The sequence below is a fragment of the Stegodyphus dumicola genome, chromosome 6, assembly GCF_044657685.1.
Source record: "Stegodyphus dumicola isolate Sdum_Otavi_A_Nest chromosome 6, ASM4465768v1".
Lineage (NCBI taxonomy): Eukaryota > Metazoa > Arthropoda > Arachnida > Araneae > Eresidae > Stegodyphus > Stegodyphus dumicola.
This window is the reverse complement of record NC_140773.1, coordinates 221,471,991-221,499,334: the sequence shown is the minus strand read 5'-3', so window position 1 is coordinate 221,499,334 and position 27,344 is coordinate 221,471,991. Positions and strand designations below refer to the sequence as shown.

At 34.4% G+C, this 27,344-nt stretch overlaps 1 protein-coding gene across 8 annotated transcripts in view; it reads left to right on the top strand.

The window, feature by feature from the left end:
* The window catches only part of LOC118195845 (sodium channel protein para-like), a 401,580-nt gene that overhangs the window by 220,431 nt on the left and 153,805 nt on the right, over nucleotides 1-27,344 (top strand). For all 8 annotated transcript variants that reach the window (XM_085819569.1, XM_085819567.1, XM_085819570.1 and 5 more), the window contains exons 3-7: nucleotides 4,996-5,201; nucleotides 10,353-10,481; nucleotides 20,461-20,552; nucleotides 24,348-24,554; nucleotides 24,757-24,817. In XM_085819569.1, coding sequence (XP_085675695.1) covers nucleotides 4,996-5,201; nucleotides 10,353-10,481; nucleotides 20,461-20,552; nucleotides 24,348-24,554; nucleotides 24,757-24,817 — 695 coding nt within the window. The remainder of the gene's footprint in view (nucleotides 1-4,995; nucleotides 5,202-10,352; nucleotides 10,482-20,460; nucleotides 20,553-24,347; nucleotides 24,555-24,756; nucleotides 24,818-27,344) is intronic.

Sequence of the window (27,344 nt, the reverse complement as noted above, 5' to 3'; positions counted from 1 at the left end):
TATAAAAAACATAATTGAACAAACCTTATTTTTCCCTTCAATGTCAATGGCTTCCTTGGTGCTGAACTTGTGACATCAGATTAGTCAAGTCTGGCTTATAGTTATAGTCTTGTTAAAATACAAGGATCAGAATTTTCGGTAAAGCTGCTCCTGTTCTTACTTAAAATAAATTTCACGTGCAAAATTGGCTCGCATTTATAAGTTGAACTGAATGCAGATAAAATAGCAAAGCCAATTTTTTAGAATTATGGATTATGGACTGACACTGCCAAACTTATGATTTCTTCTTGAAATTGTTTTACAGGTTTATTTAAACAATAAAAATGCATGTTCATTACTGTAACTGCAATCAAACACAAATATTATTGCTCTTATTTATTTTTCGGTTTATTTTTTTATGTATTCTTCCAGGGTTCGTTCTGCATTTGTGTTTTTTAACTTATTTTAAAATATTATACTTTATTTTGGAACTCGAGTGGGTCACTTTATGACCCATGGGTCATAAGTTGCTAAGTCCTGTTCTATGCCAATAGTCCTGGATTTGAGTCACAAATAAGGCATAAATACCTGTATTTGTGGTGGCCATATGCCATACACCATTTGAAGTTCCACCAGCAGGCGATCTGTAAAATGGATGAACACTGGTAGTTCTGTCTGGAGTTCAAATCTGGGTGAACGTGCTGGCCGCATGGTTGTTTTCGTGGTTTCCTCCATATGTAGCATGTAGATGAGCCAGTTTAACCTTAGAAAGTCCTCCACGAAAGCATCCTTCCCTCGAGTGCTTTGTCATAATCAAATAAATCAAACAAAATCAAACCGTACCTCATTTGTAGATGCAGCACTTGTTTACATTCTGTCATGTATTCTCAGCTATGTTACATTTGTTACTGAAAAAGTAAAATTGCTAATAAGCTCAAGAAATGGCAAACTGTATAGAATGTAAAATAATTTTCTTCAAACTTTTGCTGAAAATTATACACTTTACAAGACTTACCTGACCTTGAAGTATATTAAAAAAAAAAGAAAGAAACTGATTTTTCTTGCATTAATGGGTATTGCGACTTCTTTTTGAAGTAGCTAAGAACCTTCTAAGCAATTTGACTGAAGATCACTTTATAGTGAATCATTAAGATTATTAAATTAAATTTGGAAAATGGAATTGATTTTTCTGAAGTAAAACATTCAGAGGCGTAGCTAAGGTTTTCAGCGCCCAGGGACAGCTAAAGATTTTGCGCCCCTTTCTGTGTTCGAAGAATGGAAAACATTTCATTTTGAAATGTGTATCGTCAATTTGGCGCCCCCTGGTTGCTGCGCCTGGGGACGGATGTCCCCCTTGCCCCACTCTAGCTACACCATTGAAAACTTTCAATATCTAATTCATTGCTCTAAATTAATAATAATAAATGTTCCATTTTCCTCAAAATATAACAATTCTACACTCAAGATATTTGAAATTATAGATATAATAACATTTTAAAAATTAAAACTAAATGTCTGAAGTTGTAAAGCACTGGTATTTCATCCTTAATTTCATTCCCGACGGCTAAATGGGTTAAATGTATGAAGTGTTAATATTTTTTCTCATGTGTAATGTCAACAATAGTTAGTTTACTTACAGTGTTATGTATGAAGTATCTTATTTGTTGTTGTTGCTTATGCTCACTTGTCTTATTTAGCCATATGAAAAGCCACTGTGTACTTTGCCATAATCCTAAGCTTAAATTGTGCCGAAGTCCGGCTTCAGTGCTTCTTAGTTTTGGGGATAAATCATAATTCTAGCCAGAGCTCAGCAAAGACCTGAATAAGAACACTCTGGCACGTCTTTAATATAACTGAACAATTTCAACAGAAATATGATCTCGAAAGTTTTAGGTTTAATAATAAAATTATATCAAAAGTTGGTTCGAACTTCTGAATGCGGGCTTCTATTTCCTTGGGAAACAAACCTTTGGATGGAGGTCGAGACTTTTAAGGAAAGAAAAGCCCCCACCGACATTCAAAGGCCTTTTTCTCCAGAAAGTACAATGAATTTATGACAGTAGATAAATTTTAAGTTCCAACACTTGTTTCTCCTGGCGAAAAAGAGCACTTGCAGACCTTTTGGAACAATGTAACCCAAGACGGGTCATGAAAATTGTCGTTTATTACCTTTTTTCAACTAGCCCTCTGATTCAGTGAAAATTTGTTCCCCTGTCATATTCTGTTTGACAGCTAGAATTATACTGAGAGGACATCGTGGTCAGAAATGTTAGGCACTTCTCTTTTTGTTTTCACAGCTGCAGGCCATCTGTTAAAATTTTCACCATATCCTCTTACTATTTATAGCATTCTCTTTATTTTCATTAGCAATGCTTCAAGCATATGAATGTTTTTCACTGCTGTGCTGGAAAAAGAATGGTTTTTATTTCTGTCGTTTGAAGGTAGTACATTATGTTCAGAGCTTAAACTGGAGACCGGTTGAGAAATTTCATATTTTTTGCCTAAAAATGCAATTCCAGCCAAAACCCCAAATAAATCAGGTTCTAGTACTTTATTTTAATATTTAATTATTTACCGTTTATTTAATAACTTATTATATTTTTATTTATCTCTTTCCATTTTATTAAATTTTAATAATTATTTTTTTAATTATTAATTATTTTACTAGTAATTTTATTTATTTATTTTTGTTCTTTTTTCCTGGCAGTCTTCCACAGAGCTCTGGCAGTTCTAATTTTAGAAATGAAGCCCTACTGTAATCAGATAAAACAACTTAGTGAAATTTAAAATGAGGGTGAAACTTGAAACATTAGGGAAAACAAAATTTTAATTAAGTTATTTAGTAGTCTACAGTCTTTGAGAAATAAAGAACTAAACATCTGTTTTAGATTTTTAATAATTTGTCAATATTTATTAGTACTGCTTTTAAGATTTTGATAGTATTCTATCCAAACAGTTTTCAGTAGATTTAGGAAACTTATGATGATTTTCACTGAAGTCAGATTCGTTTAAAATACTCAGAACAGTAAGTGGTCTTAAATCTATGCTAATAAAATTTTCTGTTTTTTTTTTTTTTTTTTTTTTTCATTCATTTTATATGATGTATTTTTATATTCCCTCTTCTTTCTACAAAATTCATGTTTATCATAAAAACAAAATATAATGGTTCTTAAAAGAAACATTTCGTAGATTGTTATTCTTTTGCAAATCTGATAGAAAGGTAACAAAATTAAACTATTCTTAATCTGAAGAATTCTGTCCTAATCAGTTTGATATCATCTGCTACTACAGACGCCTGCTTTATTTTAACTGCAACTATATTTTTAAAAGTGTAAAATAGCGTCTGTCATTTTCAGGGGCGTAGCTAGAGTTTCCAGCGCCCGGGGACAACTGAAGAATTTGCGCCCGTTTCTATGTGCCAAGAATGGAAAAAAATTCATTAAAAAGTTCCGTAGCATCCATTTGACGCCCCTTGGATGCTGCGCCCGGGGACAGATGTCCCCCCTTGCCCCACCCTAGCTACGCCACTGGTCATTTGACAATTTTGTTTTCATGCAAAATGGCGCTTTTAAAGAAGCAATGAACGGAAGGCTATGTTTTTACGCTTTTCGAAGAAAATTATTCGTATTTAGTAATTAAAAAATACTGTGAAAGCCATGCTTTTTCGGTTTCTAAAGCAACGATACATAATATTGTCAATAAGAAAGGTAAAAACGTAGAACCTTGGCTTCAAAGAGAAAAATTGTTCAAAATACAATCCAAGGAACAAACAAAATGTTGCAAAGGGTAAGTAAGAACTTTATTGTTAAAATAAAATCTTCGAATTCAAAAGACAATTGCATAATCATTAAAATACTCAGTTTCAATTGTAAATAAGGTAATTAATGCTGATTTGAATCTTAAAAAGGCGAAAAAACATAATGTGCATCGTCTTTCTCCACGACATATCGCCGAAAGAAAAATGTGCTGCAGAATTCTCCATGAGAAGCAGTTTCGGACAAAAAGGGAAAAATGCTGTCACAACAAATGAATTTTGGGTCTATTTAAGTGACTGCAGTAAAATCAGATCCAGTTATTATCATCAAAGAAGAGAAAAAAATCTTAGAACACGGTTCAAAGAATACAAAGAAAGTTTTTCAAAAGAATTTATGATTGTTGCTGATTTTTGATATAACGACAAATAAAAGTTAGAGAATGCAGAAAACTAAGGTCAACTCCACATGTTATCAAGATCATACTTTATTCCCAATTTTCAAATACGAAATACGTTTTAACCATCAATCTGTAGAACTGCATCAAGACAAAGCAAGTAGCCGCACGTCAAGATCCACTCTTAATTTCCAAGTAAAAATGGAACAAGAAACGTTTATCAAAGCCATAATCCTTTACTCATATACCTACTAAATCGATGTATCATTCGCGGATTTTGGGTCTTTTCGGCTTTTGGGAAGCGGATTGCCCTGGAACCGCCCTTAGAGTTTGGAAAGCTGTTCAAGAGGAATGGGATAAAATACTTCTTCCGCTGCTAAAAAAATGCTTTTTTGTCTGGGAAATTACGGTGTAAGAAAAAGTGAAGAATAAGAGTTACCAAATGGATTATTTAAAACGCAAAAATGTTAGGTAAAATGTTTCTGCAAATACAATGAAAATTGTCTGCAAAATGTACGAACAGCCTTAGTATCCTTTGGATGGTATTAATATTTAAATCTTTATCATGAGAATTATCAGATATTTTTATTAATTATCTTGCTTTAAAAATAATATACTCTCTTATTTTCAGTAATTGTCTTGAAATTGTTGTCTAATTATTCAAAATATTACATTAAGTTATGTAATAAATAAGTAAATACATAACTCTTTGAATATTTAGTACTCTGAAAAAAGTATAAGGGCATTTTTACATGCTCTTGCTTCAGTTTTCAATCTAATTTTCACCTGTGATATTGAAAGAATGCCTTTATTTTAATTTTCTGTTAAACGTTACTTCTTCTCATCACATGCTCTTTATCATTTTAGACTTTTATGATTATTAGCAAAGGAAAAGATGTATTCCGGTTCAGTGCTACCAACAGTCTGTTCATTCTGTCCCCATTCAACCCTCTGCGTCGTGTTGCCATCTACATCCTTATTCATCCTGCCTTCAGCTTTCTAGTCATCGTTACTATTCTTGTAAATTGTGTGCTCATGACAATGCCTAGTAATGAAAGTATTGAAAGTTCAGAGTAAGTATGCAGAGAATTTAATTTATATACAGAATAACGAAAATATTTAGAATTGTTTGTATTTAGGTTATGTACAATTAGACATATTTTCAGTACATTAAATATGAGCCAGTTTTCTTTTGAAAGTCCTTCATGAGGTAGCTCTCCTCCTTGGCAAACAGATGTCATGTATTTTGCAATATTTAATTGTTGTTGTTATTAACGCTCACTTGTCTGACCTTTAGTCAGTCTAAACCCACGAAATTCCTCCTAGCAACGACTGCAAGAATACGCCTGTCGTCGGCAACAGCCTTATGCCCCATACAGATGAGAGTGCGATTTAACTCAATTCCGCCCCAAATTTTGATGGAAATGATCCCCCCCGGGGGGGAAGACGGTTCCGAAGGTTTCCCACCCCTCTTTCCCTACTACCAACTTCTCGAGAAAGCTTTCGGCTTGCCGCATATTTAGAGTACCCCCTGCCGTACGAACACTATACATTTACAAACATCCACGCCTTCTCCGGGATTCGAACCCAAGCCCTTCGGCACAGCAATCAGCGAAGCTAGCAATATTGAAGTAAAAAAGCTTAAATTTGTGTAGAACATGACACCTAACAGAACATTTCTTCTATCAAAAACAGTTCTGCGGAGCTTGTGCAGGATTACCTGATAATTCTAAGCAACAAAAAAATAATAATAATAATAAATAAATAAATAAAAATAATAATAATAAATAAATCTGAAAGGTTTCAAATTTTAAATTACGTCCAAAGGTGTTTTTTTTTTTTTTTTTTTTTTTTAAACGTTGTGTTACATTTATTTATCAAATATCATGTTCTTTGCACTTAAACCTTAAAATTCAGTTCAACTGCAATGTCGCAAAATAATTTTAAAATGAGCCTATCTTTAGAATTTCCGATAAACAGTTCCGCGCGCTGAAGATAAAAACGTCCCCCCCCCCGTAAAGTGTTACCATTGCTTGCTTTTAAATCGTTGAGTTTGTTAATCAAAAATTTTTTAATGTTTTATAAAATATGAAATCGATAATAAAACAAATTTCACATTTCAAATTTGGGCTTTCAGATGCCAATATTCGCAGTAGGATTACGTAATTCAAAATTAGATAGCTCTAGGTACCGTTGTTTTATCATAGTGCGAGAAACGCACATACATTTATGCAGATTCTTCATTATTTAACTGCTTCAAATATAATACAGGGCGATAGTATTTGGTGGCAACGATCTGAAAAGTGATTCGCCGTTTATAGGGTTCCGACGCAAAATCACAAAAAGTAAACAATAGTCCTTCAAGGATAAAGCCCCTTTGGATTAAAAAGTAGTTTGGTCCTTTTTATACAAAATATGTACAGTGAAACATTCTTAAGATAATCATTCACAGTTCCAACAGTTTTAGTCTTTTATGAAAGTGTTCACCTTAGAAATCATGGCCATCAATCGTGTTGTTCAGTATCATTATTTAACTGCAGTGGGCGTGTCTAAGACAATGAGCTAAAATTCTAGAGAGCTTAGATCTGCCTCTAGACAACTTCGATGGGTCATCTTAGAGAGGCTTAGTACTAATGTTTCCTTATGATTATATACCGGTAACTTTGACAGAGGAGCATCGGACAGATAATTTCTAATATTTCCAGTATTCAAATATGATTAGTTTAATATTAAATTAATATTTATATAGGCTTCAAAATCAAACATTAGTAATCTGTCTTTTCATTATTTATGTGCTTCTAGATGTCATGATAGTTTCCAGTATGGGCACTAAGGAGATTCCGGAAGCATAACTGGCCCGAGGAGCAGTAATATGGCATTACAAAGAAAGTGGGCAATAAAAATAGGCATAAAGTATTTGTTTGTCTAAATGCTTTTGAAACAAACTTTTAAAACATTCACTAAGTTTCGCAAATGATTATGTGGCTATATAATATAGGAATAGCTTTATGATACGATTTATGATATGATTATCTGGTCAAAACTATGGCCACAAATAATTACTAATAGATGTACTTGTTGGCGTGATATTAGGGTAGCCAGATGCTATAATTTGGGCCTGGGTTTGACAGCCAGAAGTTATGGATATTTGTAAGCGTATAGTGTCTTCCTGGCATAAAGCCATTTAAAGTACTTTCCAAATAGTGGAAAAGCAGGAAGAGTGAAAGATGTTTGAATCCCTGTCTGGTGAATTTTCCTTCAAAACTGGGACCAACTAGATAGATTTATTCTGTCACCTATAATTTGCAAAAGGCCTAAACCGACAACAGGCACAATACTTGCACTTTTGACCATGATAAAATTTGTGGGCTTTATTTGATGCTACACTGTTAGACAAGTGAGATTAGTAACAGTAATATAGGGGTATCCAATGTGCGCAAGTGACAAATTCTTCTGTATGTACTGCTGCGTATGCTATGGTGAAAATCTGCCTTTGGTTCGAAAGATCAACACTAATGTTTGTGAAAATTGCAGCACCATGAAGTAATTAAGCATATTGAATCAAACTTACAGGAAATGTAAAGTGAGGTAAGCCATGCAAATGATTAGAATTACAAAGCGATTAGGCATGCGCAGGATGAGAACCGGCAGCTTGTTCCATGTATATAAAGGCCTGTAAAGGTGCGTTGAAATCTGTTTATTGCCCTCTCTCTGCGGTGAACGTTTAATTAGGTGTCAATATGCCTCGTCAACAGCGGTGGGTGCCAACAACTAACAGAGTTCGAACGAGGCCGCGTCGTCATTATGCGAGAAGGTGGACATTCTTAGTGAGCAATCTCTGCCCGCACGCAGTGGGGCGCGACACAGCACAGCGGCACGGTACGGCAAGACACACACCTAGTCTGCATGGCTGTGATGGATCGTACAGCGTCCTGTCGTGTGTTAGCACAAAGTTTGGAGCACGGCTGTAGGTGTTGTGTTGTCTAGCTCCATGGTTTGTCGCCGTCTGCTACAGCATGAACTGCGTGCAAGGGTTTATGTACGCAGGATTCCCTGTAGCTGACTCCTGTAACGGACTCCTCCGACTTGAATGGGCACGGCAACACAGTGCTGTGGTAACAAGCTGTTTTTTCGGATGAATCTCGCTACAATCTAGAGTACAATGATAGAAGAGTACGCGTCAAACGTTACGTTTGCTTCCACAGTGTGTTATCCAGCGTGATACTGCTCAAACGCCTGGCATCATGGAGAGAGCTTTTGGGTATAATCGTTGATCCCATCTAGTGCAGATTGCGGGCAATCTCAACAATGTTCGCTGCATAAGTTGTGGAGCCATAGGTCCTTGCCATTCTTCGACGCATTCCCGACGCTGTATTTCGGCAGGATAGTATCCGTGCACATGTTTCTCTGACTGCTCAAGCCTTCTTTAGAGCACAATAGGCTTCGCTTCTTCTATGGCCTGCTTATTCCGCGTATATGTCGTGCATTGAGCATGTTTGGGATTAAATCGGTCGGCGGCTTGCTCATACTGCTGGTGGGGCACACACTAGACTGAACCTTTCGTCAGTCGAAGCCATACGGAATGTCATTCCCCAGGATTGAGTCCTGATTTCTGACATTCGTTTTGTTTTTTGTCTTGTAAATTTGATCGTTTATTTGTACCACTATCAGTAAAATGTGAAATAAATTTCATTCTTTTCCGATAATTCCTTCAGGGTGTTGCTTTTATCACAAACATTAGTGTATAAATGCTTTTTTAGTGGATACATATTGTTTGAATTATTATATAATGTTTAGGAATTAATATCTATATGATTCCTCTAAGTCAGCAATCAGAAATTAGTGTTGCATTATTTGTAAAAATATTTTATGTTTAGATCATTGTTAACACTGAATATGATTTCTCCTTACTAAGCATGTATTGTTATGGTTTTATGTTACAGTATTATCTTCAAATGCGCAAATGAATCTGCAGAGTTTAATGAAAACAAAATAATAATAAATTTAATTGATTTTTCTTATCTAATCCTGATAATAACTAGTTAAATCGTAACAATGGTTACCATCAATCATTAACCATTTTTAATGATATGATGTTCTATAAATACAAATTTGGATTTAAGTAAATACTGAAATACAATTATTAGCGCAAAGGGCCGTTAGAGTCCGAAAGGCTATTAGGTTCAAAACGACATTTTACGTCGTTTCACTTTCTGCGTTGGTTCACTTTAAACTGTTGCTACCAAATATTATCGCCATGTATTATATTTAATGAAGCTAAATAATGAAGAATCTCAGATGAATTAATATATGTATGTTTCTCGCAGTGTGAAAAACAACGGTACCTACAGCCATCCAAGTTTGAATAACGTAGTCCTCAAACCGAACATGGACACCTAGAAGCCCGAATTTTGAAATTCGAATTTGTTTTATTACCTATTTCGAATTTGATAAAACTTTAACGAAATTTTTATTAACAGACTCAGCTATTTCAAAGCGAGCAATGTACGAAAAAAAAAAATATCTCCAGCGAGCGAGACTGTGTATCGGAAGCTCTAAAGATATGCTGTTTTCAATATTTCGTGATATTGCTGTTGAATTGAGCTTTATGTGTTTAAGTGCGAAGAATCTGCTATTTAATAAATAAAGGGAACACACAAAACGTAAAAAAAGGTCCGTAATATAAAAATCTGCAAACTTTCAGTTTTTTTTTTTTTTTTTTTTTGTTAGTTATTTAAATTTTCTTTTGAAGCCTGAAGAAGTGGTATTATGACAGTTCTGGAATATCTTGCAAAAGGACTTCTAGAATGCTTTTGAAAAATCTCTTCTCATTAAAACAGATAATTTCATAAAAGAATGAAAATGGACAGTCATACCGAAATGAGTGATTTAAGTAGTTTTATAAAATTTTAACATTTATTGATCTGAAAGTTTAACTTAAACGAAACTTCTCCTTCCCAGAGCAAACATCACATCCGAGTACCTTTTAAATACTGGTATAATCTGACTCGTTTTAATGTTGAATAAAGTTTCTAAAACTTTATTCAAATATTAAAGCATCAAAAATTAATTCTTTTTAAAAATGTTTAGAAATCAGTTTAAATGTGATGTTTAATTTTGATATCATGTTTTAATTTTTGCACCAATTTTTTAAGAAAGTTTTCTTGTTTCTTCATTATTAACTTAGAATCACCTTTTTAACCATTATTCTCTCCTTCTTTCAGAACAATATTTACATCAATATACACTGTTGAATCATGCATCAAAGTGGTAGCTAGGGGATTTATACTTGAAAAGTTCACATATCTTCGTGATCCGTGGAATTGGTTGGATTTTATAGTCATTGCCTTAGCGTAAGTTTTACGTTCAACTTCTTATTTTTCATCTTTATATCACACTAGTTCATTTCAATCAATTCAAACTGGGTGTTAAGTTCATTAGTAATTAGAGTCAGAGAATACTGTATCAGGGGAAATAAATTTCTAAATTATGTGTGCACTATTAATTATAATTATTAATAGTTTTAAAATTATTTTGAAAGTAATTGTGAAACTATTTATGTATTAAAATACTTTTATAAATGTGTATTATGAGTATGAAGAGTAATCCTAGGATTCTTCCCACGGCTATGAGATAAAAGGTTTAAAAAAATAGTTATAGATCAAAGCCAGGGAGGAAATATGGCAGATTGACTTACATAATAATGATAAATGATTAAATACACTTTTCAAGCATTATTGCTTTAAAAGCTTCCAGTGTGGTAATCAATTTTATTCTCATTAAAAGATTTGGCAGTATATCATCTTTGATGTGAAATTTTGTATCATTTTGTAGAGACATTAGGTTATTTCAGAGCAGGAAGGATGAAAAATGAGCAATGCCCTCGCCGGACCTCTCAAATATGCGCCGAGCGTACTGACCACTACATCATGAAGGTGGGAGAAATACCTTATATACTCCCCCTTTTAATGGGCGACTGGGGCTTAGGGGACCCAGTCGTCAAATCCTGGTTATGAAGAATCATCATTCACCACCTTTTAGTTCGGGCCCCCACTATAGAGACATTAAGATTTTTCGGAAGCAAGAGAGATTGAAAAAGGAGCAATGCTTTCAAAAAAAAAAAAAAAAAAAAAAAAAATAGTCGTCTTCAGCGACGAGGCTGATTTTCATCTTGATAGCTTAGTTAATTGACAAAGTTTTCGCATTTGGGGTTCAGAAAATCCACGAGGGATTGAGAAACAAATGCATCCACAATGTTTGGTGCAGAGAGAGGTACACATGAATTTTCTCATTTCCATGTGGACCGCTGCAGTAGAAATAGAAAGAAGACAAAGAGAAAGGTATAAAATTATTTTGAAATTATTAAATTATATTTGTCTACTTCTAACTTACAAGATTTTAAAATGACAGAATTACGTAGCTCACAGATTTGTGATCTTTAGTTTTTTCCATTATTAACATAATTTACAAATTGGCTACCGTAAATTTCCTTAGCCAGCAGGTGTCTGAAAGTGATATGCAAGAATCTCCATCAATCGGGAGAAAAATTGTTGTTATAGCACACCTGCTTTTTTTTTCTTAGAAGTGCAGTATTATATTCTCCACTTTTAAGGTTTTGCACGAGGAAAAACATTCTGGTGGTCTGGATGTCCTGAGACTGAAAGTAGGAATTTCCTCTTTGTGCTGTGTAACATTCGATACCATTTTGGGAGCTATTCAAGTTAAGAAAATATTACAGTTTTCGGTAATTTGAATTAAAAAAATCCACTATGAGCACCATTAATAAAAATGTAAAACAAAGCCTGAAATGTTATTAGAAAACTGCGCACTAAAGAAAATGCTATCATTATAATGTTTAAACAGAGGCAAAAATAAGGTTATGCGAAAAGTAAAAAAATAAGTTATTAATGGCTGCATTTTTATTCACACGCAGTTTTCTGTCAATTATAAAGGTTTCCTTTATGCGATTGTATCAGTTTTCAGTTACCTCAATCTTGATTTAAAAGGTATTTTATTTTGCAGTCATATTATAAGGTATTTTCTTCCTCCTTTCCGCATGCTTAGTTGTGAACTGGAAGTACGCACGACACGTATTCGTTAGCTCCTGAGTTCGAATTCTGGCGAAGGCATTGAACATATTTCACGTTCCTGCATCGATATAATCTAATGGTTTTCAAGAGCGGCGCTCGAACTAAAAGGTGGTTGTCGATGATTTGTCACCAACAAGATTAGTCGCCCTTTAAAAGGGGATAAGGTATTTTCCACCTCTTCTCCGCGGGCTTTTGTGGTGCAAGTGGGTAACACTCCTGACGCGTAATCGCAATGTCCGGAGTTCGAATCATGGCAAGGGCATTGCTCATTTTTAATGTTCTAACATCGAAATAACCTAATGACTCTATAGTATTATAGAAATTTGAAAGGAAGAGGGAACTGAAGTCTCCGTTCTTCATCAAACTTCTGTTCTGATAGATCATTAGTGGTCAGTTCTATCTGTAACAGTCACGTGGTAGTATGCTTTCTCGAGTCGCTATCTATTAGCACCAATGAAAAGTGCAGCAACGCACGAGTTTCATTTGCCTTTGAAGATGGTAATGATCTTAAGATTCAATCCTGGATCTGTTTCATGCGAGTCGAATTCTTTACCACTAGCGAAAATGAAATTTTGTTCGCTAGGTTCAAGAATTCCGACTCTTTCAAATTTGTGAACATTGAGTGGCTGTCGACATCGCTACACACTCCCCTCTCAAGCATTTTTGATGCGATATGAGAAGAAGCTCGGTGTGTGGTTACGAGCCCATTGCATTGATGAGATTATCTTAAGTGACGAAATCACGTAATCAGGTTCCTGGAACACATTCCTACCCTGTGTTTAGCGACGTAAGATGGTGTGCATATCATTAATTTTGCATAGCATATCATGAGAGTCCTACAAATACAGTAAAAAAAGTCCTAAATGTACCTAATGAATGTTGTAGATAGCAATAATGGTATGTGAGGTGTTGAAGCAATTATAGCGCTGAGCTGTAGAAGTAAGATGAGCAATTTATCTCAGAAATATTTGAAAAATGAAACAAATTTGGTATTGTATAAAACATAGCTGATTCGTGAAACAGTAAGATGATAGCTGCAACTGGATGCTGTGGGAAAATGCACTTCGCCGAAGAGTCAGTTACTTCTGGAGCGAGAGCCTCTGCCTTCGGTGTCGTCTATCTAACTGAGCTGGATTCACATTGTGGGAGTGCTAAGTGCGAAGAGAAAGTGCGGCGCAAACAAACGTTATTGGCAGGCATAAGATGGGGGCGGGGTTCAGAGCCATACTTTTAGAGGGTTGGTCGAGCCGAAACGGGGGTAGGGGTTTACTAAGTCTCATACATATCTACTGCTAGGGATTACTAATTCTTTCTAAGTAAAAGCATTAAATTTAAATACATATCCAATAATAAGAAATTACAATTAAAAAGAAAGCTTTTAAGACATATTATGAAACTAAATTCCCTGAGATGTTAAATAAAGTAAAATTTAAGTAAAATTCAGCATAAACATCAGTTTAATGCCCTCAAAAGTGCTCCTGGCCGTCTGGCGTTATTAATTGCGTTATAATTATAGCTAAGTAATGGAATGCTTTCATTCTTAATCTTTTGGATGTTCTTAAAGAATTTTCTGGCAATTTTGGCCATGAATTTTTTAATTTCTAGAGCTTTAAGTTCATTGTGAATGTCTGTATTTCTAATAAACCAGTGACTCTTGGTTATCTGCCTAAGGGTTAACATTCTGTAAGACTTGCAATTTTTTCATATGTACTGTACTGGCCAAGCCCCAAAACAGGACATGCATAGGTTCCATAACATCGCTTTGTAAAGGAGCAATTTATTGTCTAGAGATAAAACCGAGTTCCGAGAAATTAAGGGGGTAAGCTTTTGTTTAGCAGCTTGGAACTTGTTAATTACTTGTGTAGTGTGGATCCTCAATGTTAAGCTCCTATCCAACGTAACACCTAGGTATTTTACTTGCGTAGCCCACGGAATGACTGTATCATATATATTAATACAGTGATCGATCTTTCTTTTTCTTGTGAATAAAACTGCAACTGATTTATCAACATTTATCTTCCATTTTTTAAGCCAGGTTTCAAGTGCGTGTATATGTATTTGTAATGCTTGGTTTAGGGATGCATTTTTTGCAAGGATCGCCGTGTCGTCAGCATACGTGGTTGTCAGCATACATGGTACAGCAAGAGTAGTGTATGGGGTATGTGGCATGTCATTTGCATATAATAGAAAGTAAATAGGACCTGTAAGAGACCCCTGAGGGACCCCTGCAAGTATATTTCTCTGAGTAGAATATATATTTTTATAGCGAACGACAAAGTGCCTCTCATAGAGATAAGATTTAGTGATGTTTATGATGTACTCCGAGAAACCCAGGGAAATGAGTTTGTAAAGTAAACCGTCTAGCCAAACACGGTCTAATGCCTTCGATATATCGAGAAAAAGAGCTCCAGTGCTCTCTTTTTCTTTGAAACCTTCAGCGATGAACTCTGTCACTCTGTACAACTGGTGCACTGTAGAATGCTTTCGTCTAAATCCGTATTGTTGCGGTATTAGAATCTTGTTAATATTGATGTGTTCCAGGATGCGGTCTTAAATGATCGCTTCAGATATTTTGCTCAATGTGGATAGCAAACTCGCAGGTCTGTAGGAGGTTGGGTCATTAACTGGCTTAGATAGCTTCTGAATTGGCACTACCACGGCAGTTTTCCAGCTCTTTTGGAAGTAACCAAGTGTTAAGATCAAGTTTGTAATTCTAGTAAATTTGAAGAGCATCACGTGACCCATTTCGCGTATCATTTTGTTGCTCACTCCATTGATTCCAGGGCTTTTTTTTTTTTTTTTTTTTTTTCTTTTCTCGAAATATCGAATTACTTCAGACGGCTTAGCTAGACGAATGTTGTCTGTGTGTGGCTGCGAAAAATATATATTGTTCGTGTAACTAACTGTGCGTTCTGTGTCTGGGTCTGAAATGTTGTTAATGCCAAACTGAGTAGCCTAGTTATCAGCTAGTGACTCAGCTCCCGTTTGGGCCGTTAAGGGGCGCAATATTAGTGTAGCACCTTTTATATTTGGACACTGCTTTCCAGATAGAATTATCCTCATTTGAAAGGCTTTCGAAATATCTAAACCACTCGTTTTGTGCATGAAGGTTGGTGTATTGCCTGACTTACTGATGCAAGTCATTCATAATTCTTTTATCCAATGGGCAGCGACTTTTCTGCCATCTTTTCCTTGCACGATTTCTCTCTTTAACTAATTTTCTGATTTCAGGATCTCTTGCTCTCTGTTCTAATGGGACGTCTTTGCTATTATTTTTAATGCATTTTTGAGAGAATTGATGAAATCTACTATTGCATCTAACTCATCCGCACTCTCTGCCGTTGGTAAAGTGTACTGCGTGTTGTTTAAAGCTTTGGTATAATTTACCCAGTTAGTAACAAGGGCTCTTTTGTGTGGTATGCTGTAACCACTGATGTTAACTTTTATAATTACGGGATTGTGATCAGATGACAATTCACATAAGCACTCAGTTTTAGTGGGAGCATTGATATTCTTTAGTAGGAAGAAGTCAATGATACTTGTATTATCAGGGTTATAGCGTGTTGGGTGCGCCGAAGCTGCAATTTTAAAGTTGGCCTTATTGGCGAAATTGTTTACTATGTATCCGTATTTGCTACATTTATTGCAGTTCCAGTTTCTGTGTTGTGCATTAAAGTCTCCACGGTAATAATACGTGTTTTTAACTTGGATATAGCCTCTAAATCTGCAAAAACATCCTTTTGTGCTCTTGCTGCGGGTAGATAGATGGAGACGAAAGTAATTGTTCTATGAGTGTGTGGTATGATTGTGATAGCTTAGTGCCTCAATGGCCGAAAGCTGTGGTAATGTAGTTTCGAAGTGCGCGATGGAACGCTTGATTAAAAACATAATTTCACCAGAAATTCCGCCAGGTCTCCTTGGTCTGTCAATTCTATAACTCTTGTAGTTGCAGATTCTGAGACTTTGTTGTGGGCTAAGCATGATTTCTTGTAGGAAAATAATATCTGGTGAGTACTCCTTTACAAAATCCCTAGTTTATTAAATTTAGCGGACTAGCCACCTGCGTTCCATGTAACTTTTGAGATATTTTCCACAGAATTAATTGCACTAATCATTAATTTCTGACAACATTTCAAAATATACAAAAAGTTCATCAACATTATCAGTATCAGCGTTTAATTTTGGGACATATTTCTTAAATATCTGAGTCATTTTGCTGATGTTATGTCCAAATATTCCATGGATTTCTTTTAAACATTTAAAAAATTCAAATATCTCAGAATTACTAGAATTTTTTAAGTTAGCATTAAAGAGGTTATCATTTTGTTTATTATTCATATTTGCATTTTTATTAACAAGCTGGGGAAATTTAGCATTTGAGGGATTTTTGGGACTTTTGTCTTCTACCTTATCATCAGTTTGTTCATAAGAGTTCGACCGCATTGCCTGTGCGAAGCTAAGTCCAGGTTTGACTGTACTTTTCTTTTTGTTTGAAGGTTTATTTTTTGAGAATGCAGGGCACCCACAATAGGACGATGAGTGTTTTCCAGAGCAGTTTACACACTTCGGTTCTTCTGTTCTGCCCTTAATCGGGCATTCTGAGGATCTATGATTTTTCGCACACTTGACACAGCGCGGCTGAAAACAGCAATTTTCCGACGAGTGATGCCACTTTTGGCAGTTGCGGCACTGCGGGATTTGATTTTTTGAAACATATTTTTCCAAGGATACAATATAGAGCATTAAGTCCTTTAGTTGGAAAATATATTCTATGTTAGCGGTTTGCATCAGCGTAATACGAAATAGAGGCATTGGCGCTCTTGTGCGATGTTTAGTGAGTTGTGCTACTTTCTGCACTGTAAATCTTCTATCTGTTTTTGCCTGGGCAATTTCTTGCTTATCTGAGCTCGAAGGTAGCCCTCTCAAAACTACCTTTATTGGGCGCTTTTATTTTTTATTTACAATGTAGTGTTCTACAGCTTTTTCCTTGAAGAGGGTAGTTGAAATCCTGTGATCGTCAGTTGTCTGCGGGAATATTTTGAGAAACCCTCCGTTTATTTTACCTAGATATTTTGCTTTAATTTGAGCAGCAAGCTGCTTTAAAAATTCGCCAAATTTTCGTTGTCCAGGACTGACCATGATTGGTGGACCGTTAAAAATTTGGGGGGCAGTAATATTGTGCTGAATTTCCTCATCCTGAGGTGCATTGCCAGTACTATCAGAAATTTCAACATCATTTTCGCTATCTTTTAAAACAGAAAATTTATTTTGCACATCAATAATATTTTTAGATTTTTCAACTTTTAACTGTTTTGCCTTTTTATTCGGCATTCTAAATCCCTCACTATCAACTGCATCAATAGAGCCTTCAACATTTGATTTACGTTTAACAGTTTTACTATTAGGGTTAGCATTAATTTTCTCCTTATTCCTAGCAGAGATATTAAGGTTAAGAATACCTGCCGTAATAGCCAAACCGCACTTAACTCGTAAAAGATCCGCCTCGGCTTTGAGTTTCTTCATCAGCTTCAGCATGGGTTCCGTAATCGTATCCACATCCGTAACGGGCCTCTGTTGATGATAAGGCTCGTTCGTGTCTGCTTCTTTTGAGCTGGCGGTTATTTAAAGAGTTCTCCACATATCCTAACCTATGGCCGTTGTGGGCTGCTTAAGAACCATATGAATATAGGGACCCATATTATTCTTGATTCTGATGTAGGTGAAAGTTTTAGGAGACAAGTTATAGCCTAAGCCCCAAAAGTCTTATAAGACAGCTTGGCAGTAGCCAAATGGATAATACCATTGAACGGTCATTAATCCCAGTTTCAATTATTGACAGTCAATGGCAATACAGATGTCTCATACAGCCTGTGTGATTGAGTTTTCCCTAGATGTAAGATAAACTATGAATTTTAGAAAGTCCTCCACCTGACGAAATACCAGTCTTAAAGTAGTTAGTTTTTAGTGTAAGGTAATCAAAAAATCTCTTTCTCTTCCTGATCATCAGAAACAGCCTATAATACAGTGCTCTGTATTCAAAAATCAAAGTAACCTCCATCAGCATCCAGCTCTCTTTGGCAAGGTGCGTGGAGCTGTGCAATGCTTTAGTGATAAAACTCGAGGGCCTAGGACACAAAGTGAGTACCTATTTCAGGACTGCCGCATTGTAGAAGGATTTCCCATTGTGGTAATTTATGAGCACTGGATCCGGCGATCAAAGTATCTCTCAGCGTCCTGAATGGTACTCCCTGAGTCCCTGAATGGTACTCCTGGTTATCTTTGCCATGTGTAGTCCCGCTGTGTCACTGAGGACACTTTTGCAATTAAATAATGCTGGCTCTTTCTGCTACAATGCTGCACGTGTACTGCTGCAAATGCAGGTTTTCGGTGATGGTTTGGCCTATTAGTAGTAGCTCATAATACACCGCTTAATGTGTAGCCAACCAGACACATAGCATGACCTTTTGTGAAGGCAGAGATGGCATTAAGCTGTGAGGCATAGGGTCACCTGGTGACAAATGGTAGCTGGACTGTCAGAAATATATTGCACCCACTTTTCATCACTCGTGAGCACTCGAGCAAATATACGTAGGTAACGGTGTTAAATTGATACGATAGATGGGCTTTCGCATGTTGGTCCTTGTTAACTGCCAAGTAATGTGATTGGTGCCTTCTTGCTCAACTTGCACGGTTTCATATGCGGTACAGGTGAAATTCGACTGCTTCCTCGGAAACATGGAAGCTTTCAATAAGTTCACCACACAGGTTTGCTGTACTCGTGTATGGCTGCTTTCAGGGCGTCATTATGCAACATCTTTCGCCGGCCACGGCAAGGTTCATCACAAAGGCTCAGATGTTCTAATCTGAATTTCTAAAACCAATACGTTCGTTTATGCCGTCCTCCTGAAATACCTGACGTATTCAACGACTTGATGTAGCTGCTGGACTTACCTTAAAATCACAAACAAACAATCTTAAACGAACTGCTTCGATGCTTTCACTTGTCCTTGACACTGGATGAGATTGTGATTGCTGTGTATGTGCAAGATATTTAACGCAAAATAATGGTTACACTAACCCTCCATTGCTTTGGCATGAATCACTTTGTTTCCTTTCCATGAGTGTTTCATGAAGTGTTTTCTTAATTTCATTCAACTATATGAGATTGTAATGAATCTCGCTAAATGTTTGCAAAATGATATCTTTTAGCAAAACATTCTGCTTATTCTCTTCTTCATTTTCAAGGAGATTGTTTTAAAATCTATTTTTTATATAAATCTTCCACGTTATTTTTACTATTCCAGTAACTCCAAACAAATTTTCATTTTCTTTCTTCACAACTGCAAGTTAAGTCCTTCCATAAAATGCTTAGATTCCAATGATATATCTTACGTATATTTCTATAGATGCTAAATTATATTATTTTGCTTTTATAAATTAAATAAGTCTGGAAAAAATGCTTAGATTCCAATGATATATCTTACGTATATTTCTATAGATGCTAAATTATATTATTTTGCTTTTATAAATTAAATAAGTCTGGAAAAAATGATTTTGAGCTAATCAAAATTTTTTTCGTAATAATGTTATTGGACAAATTTGTATTTAGAAAATATCAGATCAGGCAAAATGCAAACCATTTGCTGCATTGAGTAAATTATTATATCTTTATAAGATACCTTTTTATTTTGACCAAATTATTAATTCATATTACTGTTATCAAAATTTGTTCACATAAAGTTTAATTTTATTAACTGCAATCTGAATAATAAAAAATTATATTTAGTGTGTTTAGTGAAGCATTGTAGGAATATGTTTTTAATTTTTGTTTGCTTTTGTAAGCTGCTATAAAAATTAATTTTTAAAAATTGGGTCGAATGTGTTTATTAAAATTGCTGTTAAATAAAATTCATTTAAATGTTCTTGCAAAACCATATAATTAATTAGATATGGTTCAGTTCATTTATGCTCAAAATATGTGCACATTCTTTCACTTCATTTCTCCTCGAAACATGTGCATACGAATCAAATTACACATGTTTAAAACTTATTTCTCCCCTCTTCCTATAAATTAAATTCATGGCGATAGGAAATAAAAAAGAGAATATTAAAATCATAAAATGGTTTCATGTAAGCATAAAACTGAAGATTTATAAACTTATTTTAATCTTAAATACATGTATTTTATTGCTTGATTATAGAGGAAACTATAAATGTAATATATGAATTTTTCTTCTTACAGATATGTTACTATGGGTGTAGATTTAGGAAATTTGAGTGCATTAAGAACATTTCGTGTGCTCAGAGCCTTAAAAACTGTAGCTATAATTCCAGGTATGTTAACGGTTATTATTATGAAAGTTAGTTTCTGTAAAGGAGTTTTTTTAGAAAACGAAATGTATTAATTTACTGAGATAATACACTAAATCATGAACTTTCTTTTTCAGTATGTCAGTATGAATCATGCTACCACTTAGCAGGACCATACAGATATAATAATGATACTATCAAAATATTAATTTTTTCATGAATTATGATGCACATTTGTAAATATTTGTGAAAGTAGAGTGCTGAGTATAAAAGATTATTTCAGTGCATTTATATAATTTGCAGTAATGATTTTTTTTTTAAAATCTAGTATTGCAATTAGGTATAGTACTTATAACATGACAGTATCTATTAAGAGAAAAGAGGGTTTCTCCCCTTCTTTTTTGTTTTAATGTTGCTTTTTTTCTTGCTTCGTTACTCATAAATATTACTTTTAAATTAGTATATCATTAAATATATTAATCATATCATTATATGCTCTGCAGCCACATTATTTAACACCAAAAGAAAATGATACTGAACGAGTAATTTTAGACATGCTTTTAATTTACACACAATTTTGGTTAGATGAATATAGATGTTTTATGTTACGCACAGTCTGAAAGCTTATATATTGCAAGAAAGTAAATGTAATGAATAATAGTAAGGCAGTGAGGTAATGTTTAATGTTTTCTATATATTAGACATATTTTATGTATACTAAATTTACTGAAATATTACTATTTTAAGTATGCCCTTTAATGTCAAAGTGGATAAGTCTGCAAATGTGCTGGCTGCATGGTTATTACTGTAATTTTTACCATATATGATACAATTACTTAATGAAATAAAATAATAAAATCAAAGGAAGTGAAGTATTGAATCCAGTGAAATAAAAAGTAATATAATGAAATCACTTTTCTTTAGAAAATCTTCCACAAAGGCATATCCCTCTAAGCGCGGAAATCTCTCTAGCTTTGCTGTATTTGATTGCTCAGAACAACGTAAAATTTAAAAGAGTACTAGATGTCAATTTATGAATTTTATTTACGACTTTAAGAGAGATAAATATGGCAACTGTTTAAAATTATTGAACATCATCAATCTGTAAAATGTATTCACTGTTTACAATGTAATTTATTTTTATATTAATTTTATAAGATTATCTATGTTGAGTCCAATGTCACAATTTCATTAATAAAATGTTTAAATTTTCTATTTGGTGTAATATCTCCTTCAATCATACATTATATTTTTAAAAATCAATCCTTTTCTCTTCCTGCCAAAAGCAGTTCAAATGAGGGACTATTTTTTGATACTCTTCTGATAATGGGGCAGCAATTATTGTCATGTTGTCAGCCATGTCACCAATTATGTTGGTTGATATACAGCCTGAAAATGGCAGCAATTATTGCCATATTGTCAGCCATGTCACCAATTATATTGGTTGGTTGATATACAGCCTGAAAATGACAGCAAATATTACCATGTAATCAATTATTTTGGCTGAAATACAGCCTGAAGTAACAATTGCAGTCCTAAGAATTTAAAATTTAATGAAAAAAGTAATATCAAATTTTCAAAACCGTAGTGATACATTTAAAACATTTGCTGCTCAAAATTAGTGTATTAATATTTAAGAAAAATATAAGAAGCGAATCAATTTGAAGGAAATAATATTGTTGCAAAATGCCCAGCTGTAGTAAGATAGCTTCCCTGCAAAGCGGGTTTAGGGTTTTCAGATATGGCAAGGAAAGACAGTTTCCAGATTTGGCGCTAAAATCGACGATATGCTATTATACTTACCGGCTTTCCCGAGAATGCTCTCGAAGACAGATCAAAAGCTATAAATACCCTGCCTGTATGAGGAGTAGTAGTTTGTCGTGAAGAGTATCTTGAATAGTAATGTTCAGTAGCAGTATCTTGAGTTCAGAGATTAGCTCGAGAGCGATCAAACGAGTCGGACGGAAGCTCTACTTTAGTGCTTTGCTGTGAAGCTGTCTTCACCGTTATAGCCTGAAGGGGTGCTTACGGAAAATCCCGTCGACCATTTTTGCCTATTAAAGAAGAGATGCCAAAAATGGAAAAGTCTTCATCAAACACGCTGGGTTTGGTGTAACCTTGATTCAACGTGTTAATTATTATTGGGTAAAGACTCCTTTTTTCCCTCTATCACGCATTTTTGAAAAAAAAAAATGATTAAAATTTGGAACCTGCCTACTACAGAAAAGTACTGATTTTTTATTATTATTTGAGGCGAAAAAAAATGTATTTCGCGAGACATTCTCGCGAAAATTAAAACCTAGCAAAAATAATTGTTTTTACAGTAGCTCTCCTTAATAAAAAAATAATGGAAATTTTTAATGAAAAATTAAATATAAGTAAATGGTAATATAATAAATTTGAAAGAAAAATAAGAATAAGAACTTTTTTTCTTGTACTTAGTAAATGGTTTTTTTGGTTTGGCGCGATTGGCGCCGTCTCTTGTGGTCGACAGGATTTTCCGTAAGTATCCCTGAAGGCTGTGTTGGTGATTGTTTCAGCATGTTTATCGTAGTTTTTCAACAGTTGTAAACGTGTCTTTGGAACTGCCTTGTGTAATATTGACGAATCAAATGTGTTTTGATTCTTCATCAAATGTTGTCATCAATTACTCCAAATCCACGAACCCGTAGAACGCAACAATATTATTAATACATCTGTAATAGCATATTGAAAACCCAAAAAAACATGGATAAGGTGAGACAAAATTAAACAGCAACTAGCAGGGGGCTCAATTTATCCCCCCCCCAGAAAAACATACCTGAATCTCGATATGAATATTTGACATACTCCATGGTGTTAAGACAGCAGTCATTGGTGCCCTTTCTCATATTTTGATTGCCGCTCTGTTAATGAAAATTAACATTAAAATTTTTTTTCTATTACGAAATGCAACCTGATGTTAAAACAATAATTGCACTTTTTATTACTTTATTTTGTCTTGAGTTTATTTGAGTGTCTTGAGTTTATTTACAGTGCGACTCTGCACTAAAAGGCAAGTTTCTTGAAAATCCTACGTTAACTGATTTTTATTCCAACTGCGTGACCGAAGACAAGTATCCAGGAATTCGTAAACATGCATTCTTCATGTCTTCTATCTTTGGCAGTACCTACATATGTGAACAGCTTTCTTGTAAAATGAAAATCCTAAAATCAAAAACAAGAACACGGCTGACAGACAGATATTTGGAGGAAACTTTACGAATTGCAACAACACAGATTAAACTGGATATTGAAGCTTTAATCAAGCAAAAAAAAAAAAAAAAAAAAAAAAAAAAAAAAATGTAAAACTTCACATTAAAACTAAAGTAACTACCATCTCCTGCCAGTAATAAAAAGTTTTTCTCCCTCTTTTTTTATTGCAAATGCATTTTCTAACATCGTTCTGTATAATCATCTTTATACTTTTTTTTTCATAGTTAAAACAAGTTTTAAAGGATTTTAATTCGATTCCCATTTGACTTTTTGGAACCAATATATATATATATATATATATATATATATATACAAATCTGTAACACTATCTCTTCGCTTAGAATCAATTGTAGTCTTGCAAAACAAACCTCCCTTTTTTATATAAACTTTCTGACTACACTATTTTATTGACAGACATGTGGCCTGCTGATCTCTTGTGAATTTATTGATGTGGCCCTCAGGCGTGAAAAGTTGAAGACCCCTAACAATTTCTGCATAATTCCATCTAATTTTGAAATTTCAGTGAAATAATATTTCGTTTGTATTTTAACTGTATTAATTATTATTTTAATTTTATCTTTGTAGGTCTCAAAACTATTGTAGGAGCAGTTATAGAATCTGTGAAAAATTTGAAGGATGTTATAATCCTTACTTTATTCTCCTTATCAGTGTTTGCCTTATTGGGTTTGCAGATTTATATGGGTGTTTTGTCGCAAAAATGTGTCAAAAACCCGGATCCTAGTCTTAATCTAACGTGGTATGAATACGATACTAATTGGTCAAGAACTAGAGGTGAGGAAAACAAAATACATAAAGATTAAAAACCTTTTGCATATTTTACAAAATTGCAACAATTTTTGTATGTTTGTAATAAACTTCAATTATAATCTCTAAACATTCTTTAAAAGAGTTTTAAACACCAAATGTTTACTACTTTGATTTTTTTCTTGTTCGTTCTCAAAAATTTATGTTGAAAATTCTTTGTTTCTTTTAGCACATTGGCTAGAAGAAGATGAAAATGTTTATGTATTATGTGGAAATTCTTCTGGAGCAAGGTAGTATAAACAAAATAATCATCACTTTTTGTCCTTGTAAAAGTTTTTCCTTTATTTATTTATTTATCCATATATTTCAGCCTTCAATTAAAATATATTTGTATTATAATTTATAAGGTATTTCTCCCACCTTCTTAGCATACCTTCGTAGTGTAGTGGTCTGCACGCTGGGTGCGTATTCCAGAAGTCCGTGGTGCGATTCCCGGCGGGGACGTTGCTCATTTTTCATCACTCATCCTTCCAAAAAAAATCCTAATGTCTTTATAGTGGCTCTCGAACAAAAAGGGTAGTGGATGATGATTCTCCACACCCAGGATTTGGCGATTCGTCTCTTAAAACCCAGTCGCCCTTTAAAAGGGGGAGTATATAAGGTATTTCTCCCTCCTTCTTGGCATGCCTTCGTGGTGTGGTGGTCTGCACGCTGGGCGCACATTCCAGGGGTCCCTGATTCGATTCCGAGCGAAGATGTTGCTCGTTTTTCATCACTTTTGCTTCCAAAAAATACCTAATGTCTCTACAAATTTATTCGTAAATCTTAATCCTAAGATGGAAATCTAATCTAAAATCCTATATTTGCTTTTCTTAAGACTTCAGAAAAACTAATCAGATTAATGAATCTGATTTATGTAAAAAAATTTGTATGCAATTTAATTAGTAATTAATTTAATTAGTAAATTAAATAAAAATGCAGCTAAATTTGTGTTAAGTATCACAGGTTATAATTCTTCCTTTATTTTATTTTTTATATTAAAACAGACTAATCTATTTTTATTATTTAGAGCTTTCGTTTTCAGTGTTATACAATAATACTTTCAAAGTTACAAAATAAGCTAGATCAGTGAAAAGCGTGTAAGTCAGCATTTAGCTTCGCATGTGGTGAGCTTTATAGGTCTTGTGAGAGCCTTTGGTTAAATGTATCTGTATTGCACATCTGTATTATTCATTTAATTTGCTTGTTTATTTATTACAAGAAAAACATACATTTGCGTGTCATAATCATACTTATGGTTTGTTTTTCTGTTCTTGATAATTAGGCTTATTTGGTTTGTTCCATTTAAGTTCGGACGTACTTCTTATAAATAACCTACAATTTAAATAGGTGCTGAAAAATGCTGTCTGTTTTCAATTAATTCATTGGTGGTTATCAAATTGTTCAATTTTAAGATGATGAAATTACATGTCATTAATTAGTTTTTCATTAAAAGAATCGGCTCTACTCTTATATGCGCCCTAATATCACCAAATGTAGCGATATGTGTTCTGCGCTGGTTTTTGACGCGATTGCGTGTTGTATGGCAACCCTGTTGACGTTGAAAAATCTTTTGCTGGAGTGGTTTAATTGCTCGTTGGTTCATGTCGTGCGTGTTTTGAAATGGCTTATGTTGCAATGATAGACGTGGTGGCAAAATTTCAATCGCGTATTTTAGATCGTGTGAAAAGGAAATTTAGTATTAAAAGGTACGATGTTAGAGTTGTTTACGAGTCTTTTGTTCACAGTGTGTTTATGAGGATTGAAGTGTATTTTTGGAATTTCTGTGGGACTTTTAAAACGGAGTCCGAAATGCGGAGCTGCTATGAGAACTCGGGCGGAAAAGGGCGTTTCTGATAGTTCTTATCTGGATTTGCAGTCTGGTTGCTGGTAAAGTATGTGGCTGTCAGCGGCGTTTAAGATTTGGATTGTGGTTTTGGTGTAGTAACTTTGGAGGAAGATTTTATCGTTACTTTCGAAATTTTGAATCTCAGAAAGACATGTGATATAGCAAAATCATGACAGTTTTGTTCAGAGATGTTGTGTCACTGGTGAAATTTTATTCAGGTATGTATTATGGTAAGTGCATTTTATTTTGTAGAATGTTATGTTCATTTTTTTTTACTATGAATTTCTGTTGTTATTGTTGTTTTTTGAATTTTTGTAATTTAGTTTAGTTTATTTGGTGGTAAAAGTATTGGCGAAACTTGGCGATTTTTGGCGGTACATGGATACCGATTTTGTGCAATTCTTTGACTCGTTATTTTGGCTTGCGAAGCGGCGATTTTTGCGCAAAAAATCCAAAATATCGCCGCTACACAAAGCTAAAATAACAAGACAAACAATTGCGCAAACTCGGTATCCATGTACACATCGACTTATTTTCACTTAAAAAAATCCCCGGATTGCACAAAAATGGCACTGCGCACTCCTTTGACTTTATCCATGTACACGTCGACCTATTTTCACTTAAAGTCCCCGAATTGCACAAAAATGGCATTGCGCTCTCTTTTAACTTTATCCATGTACACGTCGACCTGTTTTCACTTGAAAAAAAATCCCAGAATTGCACAAACTTGCATTGCGCACTCCCTTTACTTTGACCATGTACACATCGATATATTTTAACTTAAAAAGTCAAAGGAGCACCAAATTCTACAATATAGGCAAACAAAAAATGCATAATCTCAATAAAATACATTTTAAACCAAACAATAAAATAACATGAAAAAGGAAAAACATGTTATACATTTAAGCACTACCAAAAGCAAATATTCA